At 44.9% G+C, this 19,811-nt stretch overlaps 1 protein-coding gene across 4 annotated transcripts in view; it reads right to left on the reverse strand.

Moving 5' to 3' along the window:
* Positions 1–19,811, reverse strand: part of FRMD3 (FERM domain containing 3) — a 320,391-nt gene that overhangs the window by 58,673 nt on the left and 241,907 nt on the right. For all 4 annotated transcript variants that reach the window (XM_049649220.1, XM_049649142.1, XM_049649380.1 and 1 more), the window contains 3 exons: positions 15,476–15,550; positions 14,860–14,928; positions 6,905–7,029 (listed from right to left, as the gene is read on the reverse strand). In XM_049649220.1, the coding sequence (XP_049505177.1) occupies positions 6,905–7,029; positions 14,860–14,928; positions 15,476–15,550 (269 nt within the window). The remainder of the gene's footprint in view (positions 1–6,904; positions 7,030–14,859; positions 14,929–15,475; positions 15,551–19,811) is intronic.

The raw sequence follows: 19,811 nt of genomic DNA on the forward strand, positions 1-19,811 counted from the left end.
AAGTGTCCACTGATGAATGGATAAGGAAGATGTGGGGCATGTGTGTGTGTGTGTGTGTGTGTGTGTGTGTGTGTGTGGGTATGGGTGTGGGGGTGTGTGTGGGTGTGATGGAATACTATGCAGCCATAAAAAGGATGGGATTGTGCCATTTGCAACAACACGGATGGACCTAGAGGGTATTATGCTAAGTTAAATAAATCAGACTGAGACGAACGAATACCATAGGACTTCTCCCCTGTGTGGAATCCAAAAATAAATAAATAAATAAATAAATAAATAAACAAACAAACAAACAACAACAAAAAGCAGAATCAGACCTATAAATACAGAGAACTGATGGTTGCCAGAGGGTTGGGGGAAGTATGGGCAAAATAGATGAGGGGGAGTGGGAGATACAGGCTTCCAGTTAGAAAGGAATAAGTCAGGGAATAAAAGGCACAGCATAAGGTCATGGTAATGTAATAGCATTGCACAGTGACAGATGGAAGCAACATCTGTGGTGAGCACAGCATATGCATAGACTTGTCGAGTCACTATGCTGTACACCTGAAACTAATGCAACATTGTGTGTCAGCTATATTCAAATAAAAATAAAAGAAAGACCCTAAGATGGGAAAATGCAGTAGGTCGCAAAGGGCACCTGCTCTGTGCTGGGCTGAAGGGAGTGGGGTCAAGAGTACAGCATGCTTGATGATAAGGACAATATGCCTTTTAAATGCTCGGAATGCCTTCACAGATTCAAAGACTTCCTAGAATTTCAATGGCATCATCGTAAGCAATCTATGGTTGGGGCTGAACACTGTAAACAACCCTTTAAATGTACCCTCACCCCTCCACACACAGAGCCACATCCATGACACATGCATGCACTCGAACACATGCACAAACACACACAGACATTTACAGGGACACACACACACAAACAGATAAACACACAGACATTTACAGGGACACAAACAGATAAATGGTGGCATGGAAGAGCTAGTATTACCACTCTCCTTAATTTCTATCTATGCTTTGGTATAGATCTATTCTCAACCATATGCAAATGCAGCTTCAAGCCACCCTCAATCCAACCACCTTGCCATCCTGAAGACACTCCTTTATAGAAATTCTGGTGTTGCCACTGTGCTTTGTTTTGCCAGCGGGAGGGTATCAAACACTTTCAACTCTTATTTAGTTCTTTCTACCAAGGGGAAGAAAGCATGCTTCCCTGCGTGTTCATTTATGCCAGCCTACACCACTGCTCTCGTAGGTAAGAATGATTTTCACTGGGTGTCAGTAATTGCCAGCTACCAAGTCCTGCAAGAATGTTATTCACCTTCTCTACCATAATCTAGCATTTCTATAACAAAAAGTACACTCCACAAATAAAACACACAAGCATTTTGCTGTCCACACTATGGAGACCCTACTCCATATTGAGCGTGATTTTATTCATATTAATGACTCCTTAAAATGTCATTTTTACCCAGAACAATTCCTACTTACAATTTTTTCTTCTCCTGAAATTTTCAGAAGCTCTACATGGCACTTTTCAAATGGTTTGCCATTCCCATAGAAAGTTTTCCATATAGCACTCATCTACTTGGATCCTGTATCTGAGCAACTTTGGGGTAGCAGTGAAAACTTTCCTGTTGCCTAGTGGTGCCTAGGAACTGGTTTTGTTTTGTCTCTTCCCAGATACAGCCAACTTCAGAGCTAATCCTCCAGCTGTCATAGGAATGACTGGGGTCACACGTTTTCCCAAAGCGCCACCAGGCTAATCTGGGCAATAATGCTTTCCACAGCTGTCTTTGAGAAACATGAAATTCTAGGAAGAATAAAAAGAGCTTGTCAGACAAATGAGTGGTTATAACCCCAGAGAGTCATGATGGCAGCACAGATGCCACCACCATGGCACCCATGTGAGACAAGGTGCCAGGACCTTCCCAGGACCTCACAGACAGGGTGCCTCCGAGGGTCAGGGTTAAGAACTTCTTTCTTCTCCAAACCCAGTTTTTAAAAAATTCCTAACCAGACAATTCCTGTAACAGAATTCAGGCTGCCAGCCTTGACCTGTTCATGGATCCAGTTCCAAAATGTGTGATTTGAAACTCCCCCGAATCAGAATCTGAACCACTCTATGGAGTCAGGGAATAGTGAGGTCCACTCTCCACACCATGTTTGAAGCTCAGCAAAGCAATGCATAGTATGTAACTCTCTCAATGCCTCCAATATCCAAATGGAATCATTTTTGCCATGGACTCCCAGTGTGATACTGACACGTCACTTAAGCCTTCCTATGCCTCTACGGTCTCATCATTAAAGAGGCTGAACTGTTCACTCTGAGTCTCAAAAACAAGGGCAGAACCTGGACAGGAGTCCATGGGCTGCTCACCTGCCATGTAAGCAGTGACCCCGTGTTGACAACTCTACCACTGGACTAGCGTGGATGCACTGCCTCCTCCCTAGTCCCACTCTCTCTGCCTCAGTTCAGCCCTTGTTTATCTATTTTCTGGGCTTTTGCTATGGTTCCTGTGTGGTCTCTGTGCCTCCAAACCTGAGATTCTCAACCAGGGAGCAAATGTGTTCCCCCTGGAAATCTGACAAAACCTGGAAACATTTTTGGTTGTTGAGATAGGTGGGATACAACAGGCATCTACTGGGTAAAAGCAAAGGATGCTGCTAACCATCCTACAACGTTCAGGACAGTGCCCAACAAAAAATTACCCAGATTAAAAGGTCAATGGTGCTGATGTTTGAAAAACTCTGCTTCGGCCATACCTGCCTCTAATCTGTCTTCTCTACACCACAAATGATATAAAACACAATTCCAATCAGGTCATTCCCACACCTGAAATCCTCCAGGGTCTCCCAAATGCCCTCAGATTAAAGTCAAAGCTCTCCAGGCAAGTCATAGAGACCCTCATGATATGATCCTTTCTTAACTTTCTAACCTGCCTTTCACTTTATCCCCTGATCTTTCTTCCCCAAAGCAATCAATGCAGCCAGACCAGATCACTCACAATTCCCTCTGCCTGTCAGTCTCACCCACCCCATTCCTTGGCCTACCAATTTTATGTCAGACACTCTAATTGGACCAGAAGGAACAAGGCACTCTCCAGGTAGTTTGAGGCACTGATCTCTCATGAGGCATGTAGAAAAGTGAGTGCACTTTCAATCTGCAGAGGCAGAACCTACTCGTCACTTCTGTGATTCTGCTTCAGATTCCCCAACAGGCTGTGAGCCTTCAGGAAGACAGTGTCTTCATCTTTATAGGCTACAGTAACCTGCACATGCTAAGTGTGGTCTACCAGTTGTATCTGTTGTATTTATCATAGATGCTGCAGTAAGGAATGAATGAATTCCTAGCTTCTTTCAATTTGGCTGATGCTCAGGCATAAAAAGCACTGAACTATCAAAATACAAAGATGAAACTAAATTAATCACACTGTATATGCCAAGAAAGTCCATTCACAAAGGTGGAAACATCTTTGTTTAAAGCTGTGTTCTCTGCGTCTCTTCTCTTTATATACCAGAGAAATACAAATCTGTCAAATAAGTATTTATCCCTATGGATTGTCTAAATCCCATTGCCTGATACTCAAAGACAAGATACCCAGAGCAGAATCAGACTCTAAAATAGTAACTGAGAAATAATGGTATCAAGAACACAGAACTAGGTTCACTGTGAGGAATCATAACTTTGAATTTCATGGTACCTAAAATGATTTTGCTTTCTTTCTCTAGATTGAGAAGGTCATTCCATCTACTGGACATTTAACAATACTGTCATTTTTACTTCTCTTCCTTTTAAGTTGATTCTATATCCTGGAGATTGATAGGGTTTGCCTGAGCTTCAAAATCCAGATGTCTCATAAGGAGACTGTCTAATAAAAAAGTTTTTATTAGACATTTATAGAGTCATTTTGAACTTTTATTTTTTTTTAAATTTTTTCTAACGTTTATTTATTTTTGAGAGAGAGAGAGAGACAGAGCATGAACGGGGGAGGGGCAGAGAGAGAGGGAGACACAGAATCGGAAGCAAGCTCCAGGCTCTGGGCCATCAGCCCAGAGCCCGACGCGGGGCTCGAACTCACGGACCACGAGATCGTGACCTGAGCTGAAGTCGGACGCTTAACTGACTGAGCCACCCAGGCGCCCCTCATTTTGGACTTTTAAAGAGAGCAACCTATCAGTTTGACTTTATAGCTGGTGAAAGAACTTAAGATTCTTCTTTAAAATAACTGGAAAAAATTGAAAAAGTAGCTTATGGATTCTTATCACACATCATGTACATTTGTATTTTTATTGCAGTTAATTGTAATGTATGTGTCTCTTGTCCACAGTGTTCACGTTAAAGACAAGGTTAGGATTTAGCAGTGGAACCTCCTTATGGAAAATGGAGCAAAATGGAGGTTTTTAATTGAATGGGGGCAAAGGATCCAGGGTAAAGCTTTCTCAGCTCCTTATTATATCCTTGGAGAGACTCCTGGGGCCACAGCGGCCTGACTTCCATATTCCTGATGGAACCTTTATTCCCATCTAGGTTTCCATCTTTGTAGACAAGGCAGTCAAAACTCCAGGCTTGGATTGTTCCTTTTCCCTTCCTCTTCCCCATTCAACTTTGGAATAATCATGACCTCCAGCAAAAGCGATTTCCAGGTATGTGAGAGTGTAGGGGTCCAGGGCAAGCCGCCCAAATGTACTACGGTGCATATTAATTACTTTGAATTGAAGTTACTTGGAAAAAAAAAAAAAACAGTGCAAGGACACTCAGACCCTCCTCTGTCCCCCAGAAAGCAGGAAACACATCTCCCATATGAAAAATACCTTCCCTGAATTGGAAAATAAAACAACATCCTTATCACCAGAGACAGGGACTTTGGAGCTAAGAAAGCTATAGAAACAAACCCTGTTATTTTTTTCCAAACTACTACAACCTCAGCCTAAATTCTGCTTAGAATTCCCTGCTAATTAAAGCTCCCAAACACCTGTTTTCTTTATCCTATCAATACCTCACAGATTTATTATCTCTTTGTCTAAAATGTATATACAGGGGGGCCTGGGTGACTCAGTCAGTTAAGCATCCGACTTGAGCTCAGGTCATGATCTTATGGTTGGTGAGTTCAAGCCCCACCTTGGGCTCTCTGCTGTCAGCAAAGAGTCTGCTTTGGACCCTCTATCTCCCTCTCTCTCTGCTCCTCCCCCGCTGGCTTCCTCTCTCTCTCTCTCTCTCTCTCTCTCTCTCTCTCTCTCCCCCTCTCAAAAATAAACATTTAAAAATTAATAAATAAAACGTATACAAAGTGCCTCTCCTGATCACTTATTTAGGTCTCAACTTCATTTTGGGGCCTCTGTGCATATGTAATAAAACTTCAGGGGTTTTTTCTCCCATTAATTTGTCTTACATAAATTAAATCTTAGCCCAGCTGAAAGACCTTGAAGGGGAAGAATTTTTCCTTCTCTACAAGAGGAAGCCCAGAAGAACATCACTGGTGATCAGGAGTGAAAGCTGCTTTTATTTCACTTGAAAACCATACGAAAACAGAGAGGGTGCTGGAAAATGTAGACAAGCACCATGGACTGAGAGATCCTTGGACTGAGAGAACTCATTTAGCATGGAACTTCCAGAGTTAGTTAAGACAGAGTACAGGCCATTATTATAACAAAGACATTCTCCTTATCATCATCTTGTGGCTCAGCTGGGTCCCCTAAGGCCCCATCCTTCCTACTTTGCGTGCTTTCCTTCCACTCGTGGAATCTGGGGCCATCCAGTTATCCGGTTCTCCTTCTCACCATTAAACTTGCTTACAGGTAAAAGATTTACTAAAATTATTTACACTTCAGTGTCAAGTAGCCACTGCTACCTCTCCCAAGAGTATTTGCATCCCAAGCCACACTCTTATTACAGGCAGAAGAGTTTTCCCCTATGGACAGAATCCTTGAAATGAAGCTGAAGGTAAAGGTGATCTTTTGGGGACAGAGAGACCTGCTCTCTTGAAGCTGCTCAATATCCTAATATTAAATGATAAAACCCAAGCCACTTAATGTTAGGGAAAAGCATGTTATGTTTGTGTTCAGGTTTCCAGTAACTTTATTTTGTGTGTATTTGAAAATACACTGAAATTAGCATGTAAGATTTGCCTCACCAGGTGTCTACAGCAAGCAGTGTGGGGAGATTCTTCTCTGAAGTAAGTAAAGTCCTTAAAACCAAAAAATTAAAAAAAAGAGAAAAAATAAAAAGCCTAGACACACACATATTATAGTCCTTAAAAATACAACTTTTGAGTTGAAGTGGACCATACATATTTTAGCTTGTATCAAAACTATCAGAGAAAGGCCTACGGAAAAGGGAATATAAGTATGAAGAAATATTGAGGCAGAACAGAATGACCAATATAGAGACACTTATGGAGATTTCTTTACAACCATTAATTTGATTACGATTATAATAAAAACTTACCATCCAGGAAAACTTTGTACAGTGATGGAAATGTTCTTGGTCTGACCTTTCCAAGATGGTGGCCATTAGCCACATGCGGCTATACTACTCATTGGAAATGCAGCTAATGTGCCTAGAACTGAATTTTTAATTTTTAATTTTAACAAATTTAAACAGGTTTCAAACAGCCACACATTGCTACTGGCTACCATGCTGGAGAGTGGGGGGTCTAACACCATTACTGCTTTAACACATAATTTTTAGGAATACTTTGTATCTGTGAACTTTCTCTGGGAGAAACTAATAAGACTCTCAATATAATGCAGACTTCCAGCTGCAATCAGTTTATTTACTAGAAACAATTCATGACTCACTCCATCCCCTACCCTAACCATTGCCCAGGAATCCAGGATGGGTGCCTTCTCATCCCTTCAGGGTAAGGCTGCAATGCCAGCTTCCGGAAGGAAGGGTACTTACCCTCGCCCAATGGAAGCTCCTCTTCCTGCTCACTGGGGGAAGGCAGCAGGGGCTGCAGGGGCTCCATGTTAATGATGAGCTGTTTGTTCAAAGAGTGGGAACTTCGGCTCTGAGTAATGTTGGCTCTGAAAACAGACACATGCCAGGGTGTTGGTTTCTGTTGCAAACACCAGACCCTCCATCTCACTCAGTTACCAAGGTTGGGAACTGTCTCTGGACTCACACAATGGATTAGGCCAGTGGTAAAGGCAACATAACACTTAGGATGCACCAACTTTTTTAACCTTAAGGTCCTGACAAAATGTCCTTGTGTTCTAATGCAACACAGTGACTGAAAATGTACTTTCCCATATGTTACCAGATTTGGGCATGCAAGGTGACAGCATGGGCATTGATAAAGACATGGGAGGCAGGTGTCACTGAACTAGATATGCAGAAAAGTAAATGAAGGTGGGGACTTCTGGGTGGCTCAGTTGGTTCAGCATCTGAGTCTTGGTTTCAGCTCAGGTCATGATCTCACAGTTTCGTGGGTTCAAGCCCCACATTGGACTCTGCACTGACAGTGTGAAGCTTTCTTGGGATTCTCTCTCTCTCTCTCCCTCTCCATCTCCCTCACTTGTGCTGTCATTCTCAAAAATGAATAAATTTTAAAAATTTTTTAAAAAAGAAAAGCGAATGAAAGGCATGGCTCAAAGTAATTTAACAACCACCAAAAAAAACAAAAATGAAGGCAGAACCCTGCCAGACAGACGGTACAGGAGTTCTACGGCTTTAAGCAACCTCGCTGTTGCTGGATGTCTAACATTTAATATCAGTGTTTAATCTCCCATTTGAATTCACACCCCTCTCATCAGCCAGGCACAGAAGCTCTTTTTTCATTCTGAAAGGAGCAGACATGCATCATTGACTGCAATGGGCAGCAGATGGCAAAGAAAATGTACAAGTGTCTTGTCAAGACTACTGGCTGATAGCAGGAAGCCCGTCTACACTGCCTGCTGCAGGGAGACCAGCTGTCTCCCCTGTCATACAGGGAAATGGGGCATCTCTGGTGGGGCATCACCTTTCCCTCCTCATGTTTCCTCTCCAAACCAAAAGCCACCCATCTTCAAAGATGATATCAAATGTCTCCTACCTCTTGATGCCCCCTTGGATGGCTCTCACAACACATATTCATTCATATTCTCATTCTCTCTCTCTCTCTCTCTCTCTCTCTCTCCCACACACACACTGCTCTCCCTTCTTTCACATCTCATGGCACTTGCCACTTCTGTCTCTCTGTAATTATTGGTGTGTACTAATCAGCCCCACCTTGACAAGTGCCTTAAGGTCAGAGACAGATCTAACCATCCTGGTGTACCTTACAGCGCCTCCCGAGGCATCTTACTAAGGGCTGTTCACGTTGGAAACTGGCGTAAATTGAATGCAATCCTGGCTTGACATAAGCTGCCATTTCAGACTGGCATGGGTGTTCCCCGGCTGGTAAGGGGACTGCCTTATAACTCAGGCATTTCTATTTGGCACAGGACAGGAAAGGAGAAGAATCTAGCAGCATCTAGAGTAAAAAGCCCTCCACAGCTGTCACTGGCTGGAAAAATAAAATTATGAGGACTTGCTTAACCATGGAGTCCTGTCCTTCATTATTTCACTCTACAATCACTTATTCTGCAGTTGATATATATGTAGTGGATGGTCTGCCGCATTCTGGTGAGCCATGGTCCTTGCCTTATGTAACTCACTCTTTAGAACTATGATTTTCAAACATTTTAACTGAGACCCACATTAAGAAATATAACTTAGGGGTGCCTGGTGGCTCAGTCAGTTGAGTGTCCGACTTGGGGTCAGGTCATGATCTCATGGTTTGTGAGCTCGAGCCCCACATTAGGCTTGCTGCTATCAGAGTAAGCCCGCTTCGGATCCTCTGTCCCTGTCTCTCTCTGCACCTCCCCCATTCATTTTCTCTCTCTCTCTCTCTCTAAAAAATGAGTAAACATTAAAAAAAGAAATATCTTTTATATCATTTTTCTGTACACACTCACAGAGAGACATACAGGTAAAGTGAATGTTTCGTGCAACAATAGTAACTCTTGTTATGTTTGATTCACTTTTTTCCCCCATTCTATTTCATTTTCTTTAAAGTGCTGGTCTGTTTTCATTTCATGACTCATCAATGCGCTACAGCCACAGTTGGAAAAATACATATCTCATGGACGAGACTGATGGCCAAGGATTCCCCGGGAACATTAAGGAGGGACACCTGACCCTGCGGTGGCTGAGGGGAGAGCCAGGAAGGACCTCCCAGGGGAAGAGATGCCTGCGGCACATCCCAGCAAGCATGGTGGGATTGACAGGGCAAGAAGTGAAAACAGGGATTCCTTGCAGGGAGAAGGAAAGAAGGAAAGAGTAACAAGGGATATTAAAATCTACCATGAGCAGTTCCATCTTTTATTGTGATGGGTCCTCAGATTTTGAGCTTTCATGGGATTTCCTCTGGCCCTGTGGCCTTCAAAACTCTGATTCTGGCTCTGCGAAGCACCTGTTGCCATGTTTGTGTGGACCATGAAGCTTTCTGACCTCAGAAAAGCCCATTCCCCATTGTTGCACAAACTCTGAATTGCTCTGCCCACCTCTGACCACCCACGCCGGCTGACTGGCAGCATTTCCATCCCCCAGAAATTACCACATATCATCAAGAAGGACCTGTAGCGAGTACAGAGGGCTCCACAGCAGCCCCCCTCCCAACATTCTTCAGTTGAAGTTGTAAAGCATCCTGCCACCTGCCCCCTACCAACACTGTAATGTCTGGGCAATTGCCTGGGACAGATTGAAGTCACTGAGAGTGACCTCACAGGTGTGAGCCTGTAGGGCACTGGCTGCTCAGGAGGATGCTGACTCAGGGCCCATACTCACAGGCTTCTGCTGCCAAACTGTAGTGGAGTCCTATGGCCAGGGTCAGGGGGGTTAGGGTCTGTCTGCTACAGTTGATTACAACCCTGAGACTCTCCAGTTCTATGATTCAGAGAGGAATACTGCCTCCGCGATAAGTGCAAAACTCAGATAAACCCAAAGGTGGGCACAACTAGAGGTCTCCCTAGAGCACAAAGAATCCAGGGCTCCAGACCATGGTGCTGGGCAGTAGGGCAGCTAGAGGGTTAGCCTAAGCAAAATTAGAATCAAAATGCATGTCTCCCACCCTTTGTCTCCCAACTCTTGTAGACTATGGGCTACCTTTTTATACCTCTCTTCTTGCAACATTTTGGAAGGTGCCGACTGATCCTTGTTTCATTTAAAGCAAGAGCCCTAGGGGCACCCGGATGGCTCCAGTCGGTTAAGTGTCTGGCTTCAGCTCAGGTCATGTTCTCACAGTTCATGAGTTCGAGCTCCGCATCAGGCTCTGCGCTAACAGTGTGGTGCCTACTTGGGATTTTCTCTGTGCCCCTCCTCCACTTATTCTCTCTCTCTCTCTCTCTCTCTCTCTCTCTCTCAATAAATAAATAAATTAATTAATTAATTAATTAATTTAAAAGAAAATAAAGCAAGAGTCTGCCAGCATAGTTATACTAATAATGAATATAATACCAGAATTTGATGGCCCCTTTTATAGTTTACAGAACAGTTTTATTTATTTTTTTAACATTTATTTTTCTAGAGACAGAGTGAGACAGAGCACAAGTAGGGAACGGGCAGAGAGAGGGGGGGACACAGAATGTGAAGCAGGCTCTACGCTCTGAGCTGTCAGCACAGAGTCCGACACGGGGGCTCGAACTCATGGACCATGAGATCATGACCTGAGCCAAAGTTGGCCGCCCAACCAACTGAGCCACCAGGCACCCCTACAAAGCAGTTTTATACACTTTACCATACTTGTTTTCCTCAGTGTACCTGTAAGACAGGCAAGAAAAGTACCATATTCACAGATGAGGACACTGAGACCTGGTGAACTTATCAAACTTGACTAAAGACACTTAGACATGCAGACTCAGATGACCTGATCCCCAGTCCAGAGGTTCTGCTGTGCTCCGCACTGCCTTTCTGCACCTTCTGCATGATTTATCCTACAATGCCCCAGAGAGGACTCTGTTCACTACTGCTAATGTCCTGCTCTCTGGCTAAATGAGGTTCTGCTGTGTCGGGCAGTCTTCTAGAACATACGCCAATATCCCAGTCAGTTCCCACCCTACCCTCCCACTTGATCTCCTGATGCAACAGTTTCTCTGGCTAGAGTCTCCCCAAGCCAGCTAAGGGTCTGTACCATGTTTCCCATTCTCAGAATCCACCCGTCAACGGGTTCTGCAAAATGCCTGACCCCCTTTGCAGCCCACTCATGTGTGTACTTAGCACAGAACAGTTTTCCAATGAAACGATCACTAGGAATTCTATTGAGGTAGAAAGGTTTCTTTGGAAGCTGCAAGTATATTCTAAGATTGGCTTCAAAAACTGATGGCATAAACTCAAGCAACTAACATAAGGTTCGTGGAATCTTCCAGCAGTTCTTGTGGTGGAGGAAGTGGTGTTGGCCTGTCACCAAAACCCCATCTGAAAAAGCTTTAATGAGGACACATCTGTCAAATTCTAGCTGCCCATCTTTGGAGGAGAGACAAGAATAATAACATCACCAATTCATGGATGTATGGCACTTTCTAATTTTTAAAGCACTTTATTTTAATGCCCATAACAAAGCCTAGATGTTGGGCAAAGTAATATTCTGAATCTCATTTTATAGATGAGTAAAGTGATGATCAGAGAAGTTAAGAGACTTACCCAAGACCACACAGCTTGTAAGCAATACAACCAAGATGAGATCCCGTTCATGACCTCTAGACAGGTGCTCATTTCAGGTCCAAATGCTGCCTCTATGTGTCCCCTGGTGGTGGCTACTATGCCCAGGTGGCTCACACTTCCTTCTGCCTCACTGGGCCCCTGACATAGATGGGTGATTCTCACCAAGTAATCAGCCCAGGAGAGCTTTGCTTGGGGATCTTACCATCAGCAAAGATCAGTGAGCTATCATGAGAGTTAGCTTTCTCTCTTTTTTTTTTTTTTAAAAAAACCAAAAAAATCCCAAGACAGTGTCCTCAGTCTGTCTCTGCTGCCTCTCTCTAAACACACACACATCAGCAAAAGGAGTAGTCCATGAACTTGTCATTCTTTGAAGAGTACAATCTCAGGTGTGAGGGAAGACAACCAAATGAAGGCTTACTGTCACCATTCTAACTAAAGGAGTGGGCATCTCTGAACACAGCCAGAGAAAGAATTCATTACTATACTCTCACTTTTGACCGCCACATCAAAGAAGCCAAAATAATTCAAAAATAATTGTTTAAGAGAAACAATTTCCTACCATGCAAATGGCTACTAGGAAGAAATGAGAAGTTGCTACTGAGAGTGGTATATCTCCATGGCTCCGATCACACTATTGCCTCCCAGGAGGCCAAGGTCCCCAGAGCAGCACCTTGGACAGATCTCAGGTCTCAGAAAATTGCAGGCATGCCATTGTCACCCCACACTCCTGGTTCATACATTCATTCAACAAATATGCGTTGACCTCTACTGTGAGCCAAGTGCTGTCTGTGTTAGGTGCTGGGTGATACGTAGATGACCAAAACAGACACAAGCCTTTTCCTCCCACATCTTGCTTTGTAACATTACTTTAAACAAATTCCTCCCTGTATTGTCAGAGATTCGAGAGACACTGCCAAAGCTGAGGACCAGAGACGTGTCCTGAGGATGTGAGCTCAACAGACTTTCACATACACATAAAAGGGGTCAGTGTAAGGGAAAGAAATAGCATGTAAACCAGTATCTCAAGGGCCTATAGGTCCTTGTTTGCAGTAACATCCTGGGGGATTTTAGAAGATTCCAGAAAAGGGAAACTATAAATTGACTGATGCTTCATTTCCATCTCCCCTGGTGGTTCAGTCCACTACAGGAAAAGATTCTCACTGTGGTCACTCTGCTCCCTTCACTCCTACATCCTGGCTATTCAAAGTGTGGTCCATGAACCAGCCACATGGCCATCACCTAGGACTCAATGGAAATGCCAGATTCATGAATGAGAATTTGACTTTAACAAGATCCATAGGTGATTCCTGTCAAAGTTAAGGCTTGAGAAGCCATGATGTAGGAATCCTTGATTTCCATAAGTAATGCAAACATCAACTGAAAAGAGAAATTTTTTTTTCAAATTATTTCTGATCTCATTAACCAGCTATATATGGTAACTATGGGATTCTTGGAAAGTCTTAAGTATTTGGAATATGTCTCTCTGAAAGTACCTTGTTAAAAACAGTTTCCTTCTTCGTGTTTGTGCTATCAAGAGAACTCCCCGGCATCAAGTATTTCTTCTTCTTCTTTTTTTTTTTTTTAAGATCAAACACTCATACTTCAAGCTACAAGAACAAAACCCAAGCTGAGCCCCTGGGGTGGTTCTGCCTCCCAGCTTCTAAGAGAATACCAGAGGTTTCCTGGGCAGAGGCGGGAGGGGGGGCAAATGCTACAAAGAAAATAATGTGGGCTTAGGTATGCCACAAAAAAAATTTATGACCTTAGATAAATCATTTAACTTCTCCAAGACTCAAGTTTCCTTGTCTATAAAATAGAAGCATCAAATTAGGTGATGCTTAAGGTCATTTCTGGCCCAAAGAATCTAGAAAAGTTCAAATAATACATTTTATCATTTCCTCTTTTTCACTTCTGCTTCACTGAGTAACCATAATTTGCAGTAGAAGAGGGAATATACAGACTATTTTAAAATAAATACAAATAAAAGACTAGTGTTGTCAATGGGTAGGCTGTAAGACTTGCACAGTTTTGTGCTAAGGTGCTCCCAGCCAAGGTGTCCCCGGCTTCCCTAGCCTGACAGCTTTCTCCTGCTTCTCAAAGCAGGGAAGACCACTTCTGCTGACATGCCCATGACAGCTTCCCACTGAGTCACCCAAACCAGGAATGAATCATTCTCTGCACACGTCTGCATGGGATCTTGTGCCAACTGTAGTTCTGCTCCCCTGCGTGGGAGAGAAGTGCTATCTGGAGGCCCGTGCCAGGCTGGCTCAGCCACACTTCCAAGAGACCAGCAACCCAGGGAATAAGGCAAGAGGCAGCCAGCTCACTGGGTCATGCTGGAAATAGAGGAGACTGGGCAAATCTGAGGATAATCCCTTATGCTCCTCCAAGCAGGCTCCTTGGAGCCTCCTCCAAGTCTGAAGAGGGGGAAGGAACAGGTGCCAACCAGTATGTAGGAATCTCCTGAAAAACATAACCTAGGATGACCTTGCCTTCAAAATGGGGAGTGTCGTGGTGAAAATGTCCAGCTTTATGTATTTAGCATGTTTGAGGCTTCGTGTGCAATGGTTCGTGTACCATGGTGGTATGAAGTCCAACATGACCAAGAGAATATTTAATTCCTAAGAATCGGAGATATTACCACATCAATGAAGATGCATACCCTTGAACTGCTAATCACTAAGTTCCTCATTTCTGTGAGTGACCTTTGGGGGTAAGGAGCCCTAGGAGAGATGAGCACCCTTGCCTTCCTCGTGTGAAATAGCCTAGAAGTTGGGCCAATGGGGACTGGCCGTGTCTGGTGAACAGAGGCAGGAACAGAGAGCAGCTCTAAGAGGACAGGTCGGCAGACTCAGCCAGGAGGTGACAGTGCTGTGCCTCACACACACCGGTCATGTTTGCTCTGGGCCCAATCAAGCCGACGACTCCCCACAGAGCAAGGAACTCAGAACAGCGTCAAGCTGTACCCACACTGTGGGCCTGTCAAGTCTGCCCCCGAGAGGCTGCCAGGATGATGAGGGTATTGTGCCTGGAACAAGATGTGCCCAACAGGACACCGGCACAGGCAGCTGGTACCCTTATGCCCTTTCCTGTTATAGAGGAATTGGCAAAGCAAGCTTTGAAATCCTTTTGTCCATCCCAGAAGCCTCTCAGAGCCCTGAGGGCCACCCACTCACCTGTGCACCTCCGGAGGCTCCCTCTGGATTTTGGAGCTGGCCTCCACCACCTCTTTGGCAACTTTACCACTGCAAAAGACAAACACAATGTCTGTGCACAGACACTCAGAGCAGAAGGGGAGGGGTGTGCACATGTGTTTGTTTTTTTTAACTTCCCAACAGTCGGATCCACTCTAGAAATCCATGCTTTTTTTTTTCCCTCTACAAGAGAGGTTACTATGGAATTTGAGGGGGCCCCATGAGTGTAAGACATGAGTAGAGTGTAAAGGGAGAACCAAAACAGGGGGATAAGTCAAAGCGCCCTGATTTACAAGCAAAATATTCAAAAAGTAAATGGCTGGGACGCCTGGGTGGCTCAGTCGGTTAAGCGTCCGACTTTGGCTCAGGTCATGATCTCGTGGTCCGTGGGTTTGAGCCCCGCGTCGAGCTCTGTGCTGACAACTCAGAGCCTGGAGCCTCTTTCAGATTCTGTGTCTCCCTCTTTCTCTGACCCTCCCCTGTTCATGCTCTCTCTCTGTCTCAAAAATAAATAAATGTTAAAAAAATTAAAAAAAAAAAAAAGTAAATGGCTGCTTCCTCCCCAACCCATCACCAATATGGAACTATGGGTACCCACCTATATCGAAATCTACTTCCTTTGAAAAATATCTTGCTGCTTGACACAGTCTTGATCTGACTGGATTTCGCATACCTTTGAAAAGAAGTGAAACAGAAGTGGTAGTGATATTGGCAAATCCAAGTGAGACATGCTATAAAGTGCAGTACTTGGGTATTTTGGACTATAAGAAATGCATGCTGTTGGATGATTCAGCACGTGCACACAGGCACACACACCTGAAAGAGAAGTTCCACCAAAAGACAGTTACTTTCACTATGGATATTGTACTCTGTTATCTCTCTTCATTCTTTCTAAATGCTAGTGATGGCCCATATATGGTTTCATAATCCATTATTGGATCATGACCTGCAGACCGGACCAGGTAATACTGATGAGCCAAAGGGCAGGGCTAGGTGGGTGATGGGGATTAAGGAGGGCACTTGTTGGGAGGAGCACTGGGTGTTGTATGTAAGTGATGAATCACTGAATTCTATCCTGAAACCAATATTGCACGTATGTGAACTAAAATTTAAATTAAAAAAAAAAAAGGAGGGGATTCTTTCCCAATTTCCAGTGGAAAGATATGGAGAAGACACATTATGTCTCATGGTGTCAAGTTCCCGATTGCCAGGGCACTTTCTTGCCTGTGCCTGAACCAAAGCTACAACAGAAAACAGCTTCCCAGTGATACAGGTCACTCGCCATGTCACAAAGAACCCACCTACTGTGTACTGCCTGAAAGACGACCCAAGGGCCTATGTCACCGTGGAAATGGTCACTGGCTTGAATATTCTCCGGTTAAGTCACCATGACCCAGTGCCCTTTAAAAGAACCCAGGCTGGTAGATGACTAAGATACACGCGGAACAAGAAGCCCAGCCAAGCACTGATTCAGCAGCTCTGAGAACACCGTAAACACACGTGTAAACACGAACAAAACCACAGCATTCTGGAAAACGATGAGAACATGGGCTGCCCGGAGGCCACACACAGGGCACTAAATTGCCATGACAGCTAAACTGCCTCTCCATCAATCACTTTAAGCCTCATGCAACTAAACCCAAATTAGAAAGAATGGTCTGCAAGAGTTCAGGACCACTTAAAACACTGAGAGTCACAAAATCTTACTAGAAAAACCACACAGAACAATATGCTGTATAGAATTGTTCTATATATAGAACAATATATAGAATATATTGAATATGTTATATATAGATATACATAAATAGAATATGCTGAATATATATAGAATATATAGATATAGATCTATCTATATCTATCTATATCTATCTATATCTATCTATCTATATCTATCTATCTATATCTATCTATCTATATCTATCTATCTATCTATAATATGCTGAGCAAAGACCTGCACATAGCCAGGGCTGTGGTTAGAAGTCTCCCCATGCAGGCAGTGATCCCCACCCCCGGGCATCTTGAAGCCTTCATTCATCTGTTCAGCAATTATTAACCAAATGACTAGCCTGCTCCACACACCCTATGCTAAGAGAAGACACATGATCTCTGCATTCAGCTGTACAGTCTAGAAGGGAAATGGATATTAATCTAGAAACGAGGCACATAAGCGAATAACTGTAAAGTGCAAGCGGTGGTGGGGCCATGAAGGAAATGATGCAATGAGAGCACAGGATGGAGAGATTAATCCAGTCTGGGGGCAGGGGTTGGAGCTGAGATCCAGGGATGGGAAGGTATTAACCAGGCAAGTGGTGGGCAGTGTTCTGGGTGGAAGGCTCAGCAGGCACAAAGCCCTGAGCCTGAGCACTGAAGAACTAAAAAGATTTGATGTGCATTTCCCCTGTTGTCATTATTACTGTTATTATAAACCCACTCCCACATACATATATTTTTTCCCCTAATTTAGCAGGACCTGACCTTAAGCTGTCGTCATTAAGGATTTTGGCCTTCCTCCTCAGGACAATGGAAAGCCACAGTAACACTTTTACAAAGGAGCCCTTTCTCCCTTCCACCTCTGCCAACAGCCTGAGCCAATAGGGAAGGGTGCTGGGGACAAATGAGGAGCAGAGATGGGAGGGAAGGGGGTGAAATCCTGGGGAGGGCGATTCCACGCCAAGGCAGGGCCTGGAGAAGACCGTGTGGGAGCCCTGAGGAGCATATGAGACCCACACCGGGGAGCTCCCCACACCCGGGACAGGCAGTGTGGGCTGCTGGCCACAGCTGGGCTCTAGGAGGATACAAATCCCCAGCAACTGTGCTGACATGGGACAGTCCCACGGCACCCTCCTCCCCCTGTGAAGACATGCCTGCTCCTGCTCCGGACATACCTGCCCCCGCCACACACACACACACACACACACACACACACACACACACACACAGCCCCGAGGAGCTGTGAGCCTGACACATTACCTACAGGAGCCTAAGAAAAGGCTTCATGTCTTTCTCCCCATTTTCTCTACAGGGTGTTGCTCCCCCAGCCTCAGAGGCAGGGGGGCCGAGAAACTTTTAAAGACGCTTCTGCTTTTAGAATGTTTCTTATTGTTGTTCTAGGTTCTAAGGATCCTTGGGGCAAGGCAGTCGGCTAAGAAGGTTAAGAACCTTAAATGGAGTTTTTAACCCCTGAAACTAATGAAACATCATGTCCACTATACTTCAAAAAAACATTAATTAACGGGGCACCTTGGTAGCTCAGTCAGTTGAGCACCTGAGTCTTGATTTTGGGGCCCAAGTCAGGATGCCAGGGTCATGGGATGGAGTCCCCCATCGGGTTCCACACTGAGCATGGAGCCCGCTTAAGATTCTCTCTCTCCTTCTGCCCCTCTCCCCTTCTCACATGCTCTCACTCACAAAAAAATAAATAAAACATTAAGAAAGAAAAAGCTTTGGGGCGCCTGGGTGGTTCAGTTGGTTAAGCCTCCGACTTTGGCTCAGGTCATGATCTCACAGTTTGTGGGTTCAAGCCCCGCGTCAGGCTCTGCGCTGACAGTTCGGAGCCTGGAGCCTGCTTTGGATTCTGTGTCTCCCCCTCTCCCTCTGCCCTTCCTCTGCCTGTGCGCACTCTCTCTCTCTCTCTTAAAAATAAACATTTTTAAAAAAAGAAAAGAAAGAGGAACGCAGCTCTGTGCCCAGTTTCTAGAAGATACCAGAAGCTCAAAGGGGTGTGGCAAGCCCAGCAGTTCCAGGGAGCCTCTCGTGGGGAGGGGGAGGGGTGGCTCTGCTTTTCACTGGTTCGGCCTCAGCTGCTCTTGCAGGCCCTAGGAGGAGGCCGCTGCTGTCTCACGCCAGAGCAGCCTCTTGGTGGGAGGCCTCAGAGCTACTCCGCATCCACACAAACCCTCAAGAGAAACAGGTCAGAAGACACATTTCACAGAGAAAGTGAAGAGCTGCCTGCTCAGGATGTGAGGAGTGAAACCGGTGTGGGCTGCTTTCTGGCGGCTGACTGCCCTGGATGAGGATTTGTTGTCATTTCCTTTGCTCAGAGACACTCTCCTGAGAGGTTTACTGCCAATTCCCCACCCTCCCAAATGTGCGGGCAGACTCCCACTCGTGTTTGGGTTGAGATTTCTTCTTTTTAAATGTTTATTTTTGAGAGAGCACAAGTGAAGGAGGGAGGGAGGGAGGGAGTGGCAGAGAGAGGGGGACAGAGAATCAGAAGCAGGCTCTTTGCTGACGGCAGTGAGCTCGATGTGGGGCTTGAACTCAAGAACCTCAAGATCACGACCTGAGCCGAAGCTGGACGTTCACCCGACTGGAGGGAGATGGTCAGGGGGAAAGAAAGGTGGCTGGGTTACACGACAGGTCTCCAGGTGTTCCCAGCAGCATCTGGAATAGGGGTCAAAACCCCGTGGCTCAGGCTCCATCCCTAGAGATTCTCATTCAGCAGGTCTGAATTTTTTATCACACCCCCCGTCATTCCAAGGCAGTACGCCTGCACCTAAGAACCCTGACCCCCCACATTCTCCTTGAATGACCCAAAAGATGGCGTTTTACCTGGAAGAGCAGAGGCCCAAGGCTCCTACCTGCTTTTGCAGCTTTTCCAAGCCTCAATTTGTCCATGAATTTTTTTAAGGGGCAGGGGGAGGGTATTACAATGCTTAATTCATAGTGTTCTCAGGAGCGTTAAGCAAGATCAAATGATTTGAAAGCTCCTGATCATTATGTAATAGTTTCCCTCCCTCCCTAATATCACTCTCAAACCTCTCCATTGCCTTCTCACTATTGAACCACGAGAGCCAATCCTCTGAACCATGCAGATTCTGGGGAACTATTTCAAACACCCCGAAAGCATAAGAGAACCTTTGTGCTCTAACTAGCAGACACGTTCCGGTGCTCAGTTCACCAGGCTCTCACATCCACAATGAAGCCGGAGCAAA

Source organism: Panthera uncia, chromosome D4 (assembly GCF_023721935.1).
Source record: "Panthera uncia isolate 11264 chromosome D4, Puncia_PCG_1.0, whole genome shotgun sequence".
NCBI lineage: Eukaryota > Metazoa > Chordata > Mammalia > Carnivora > Felidae > Panthera > Panthera uncia.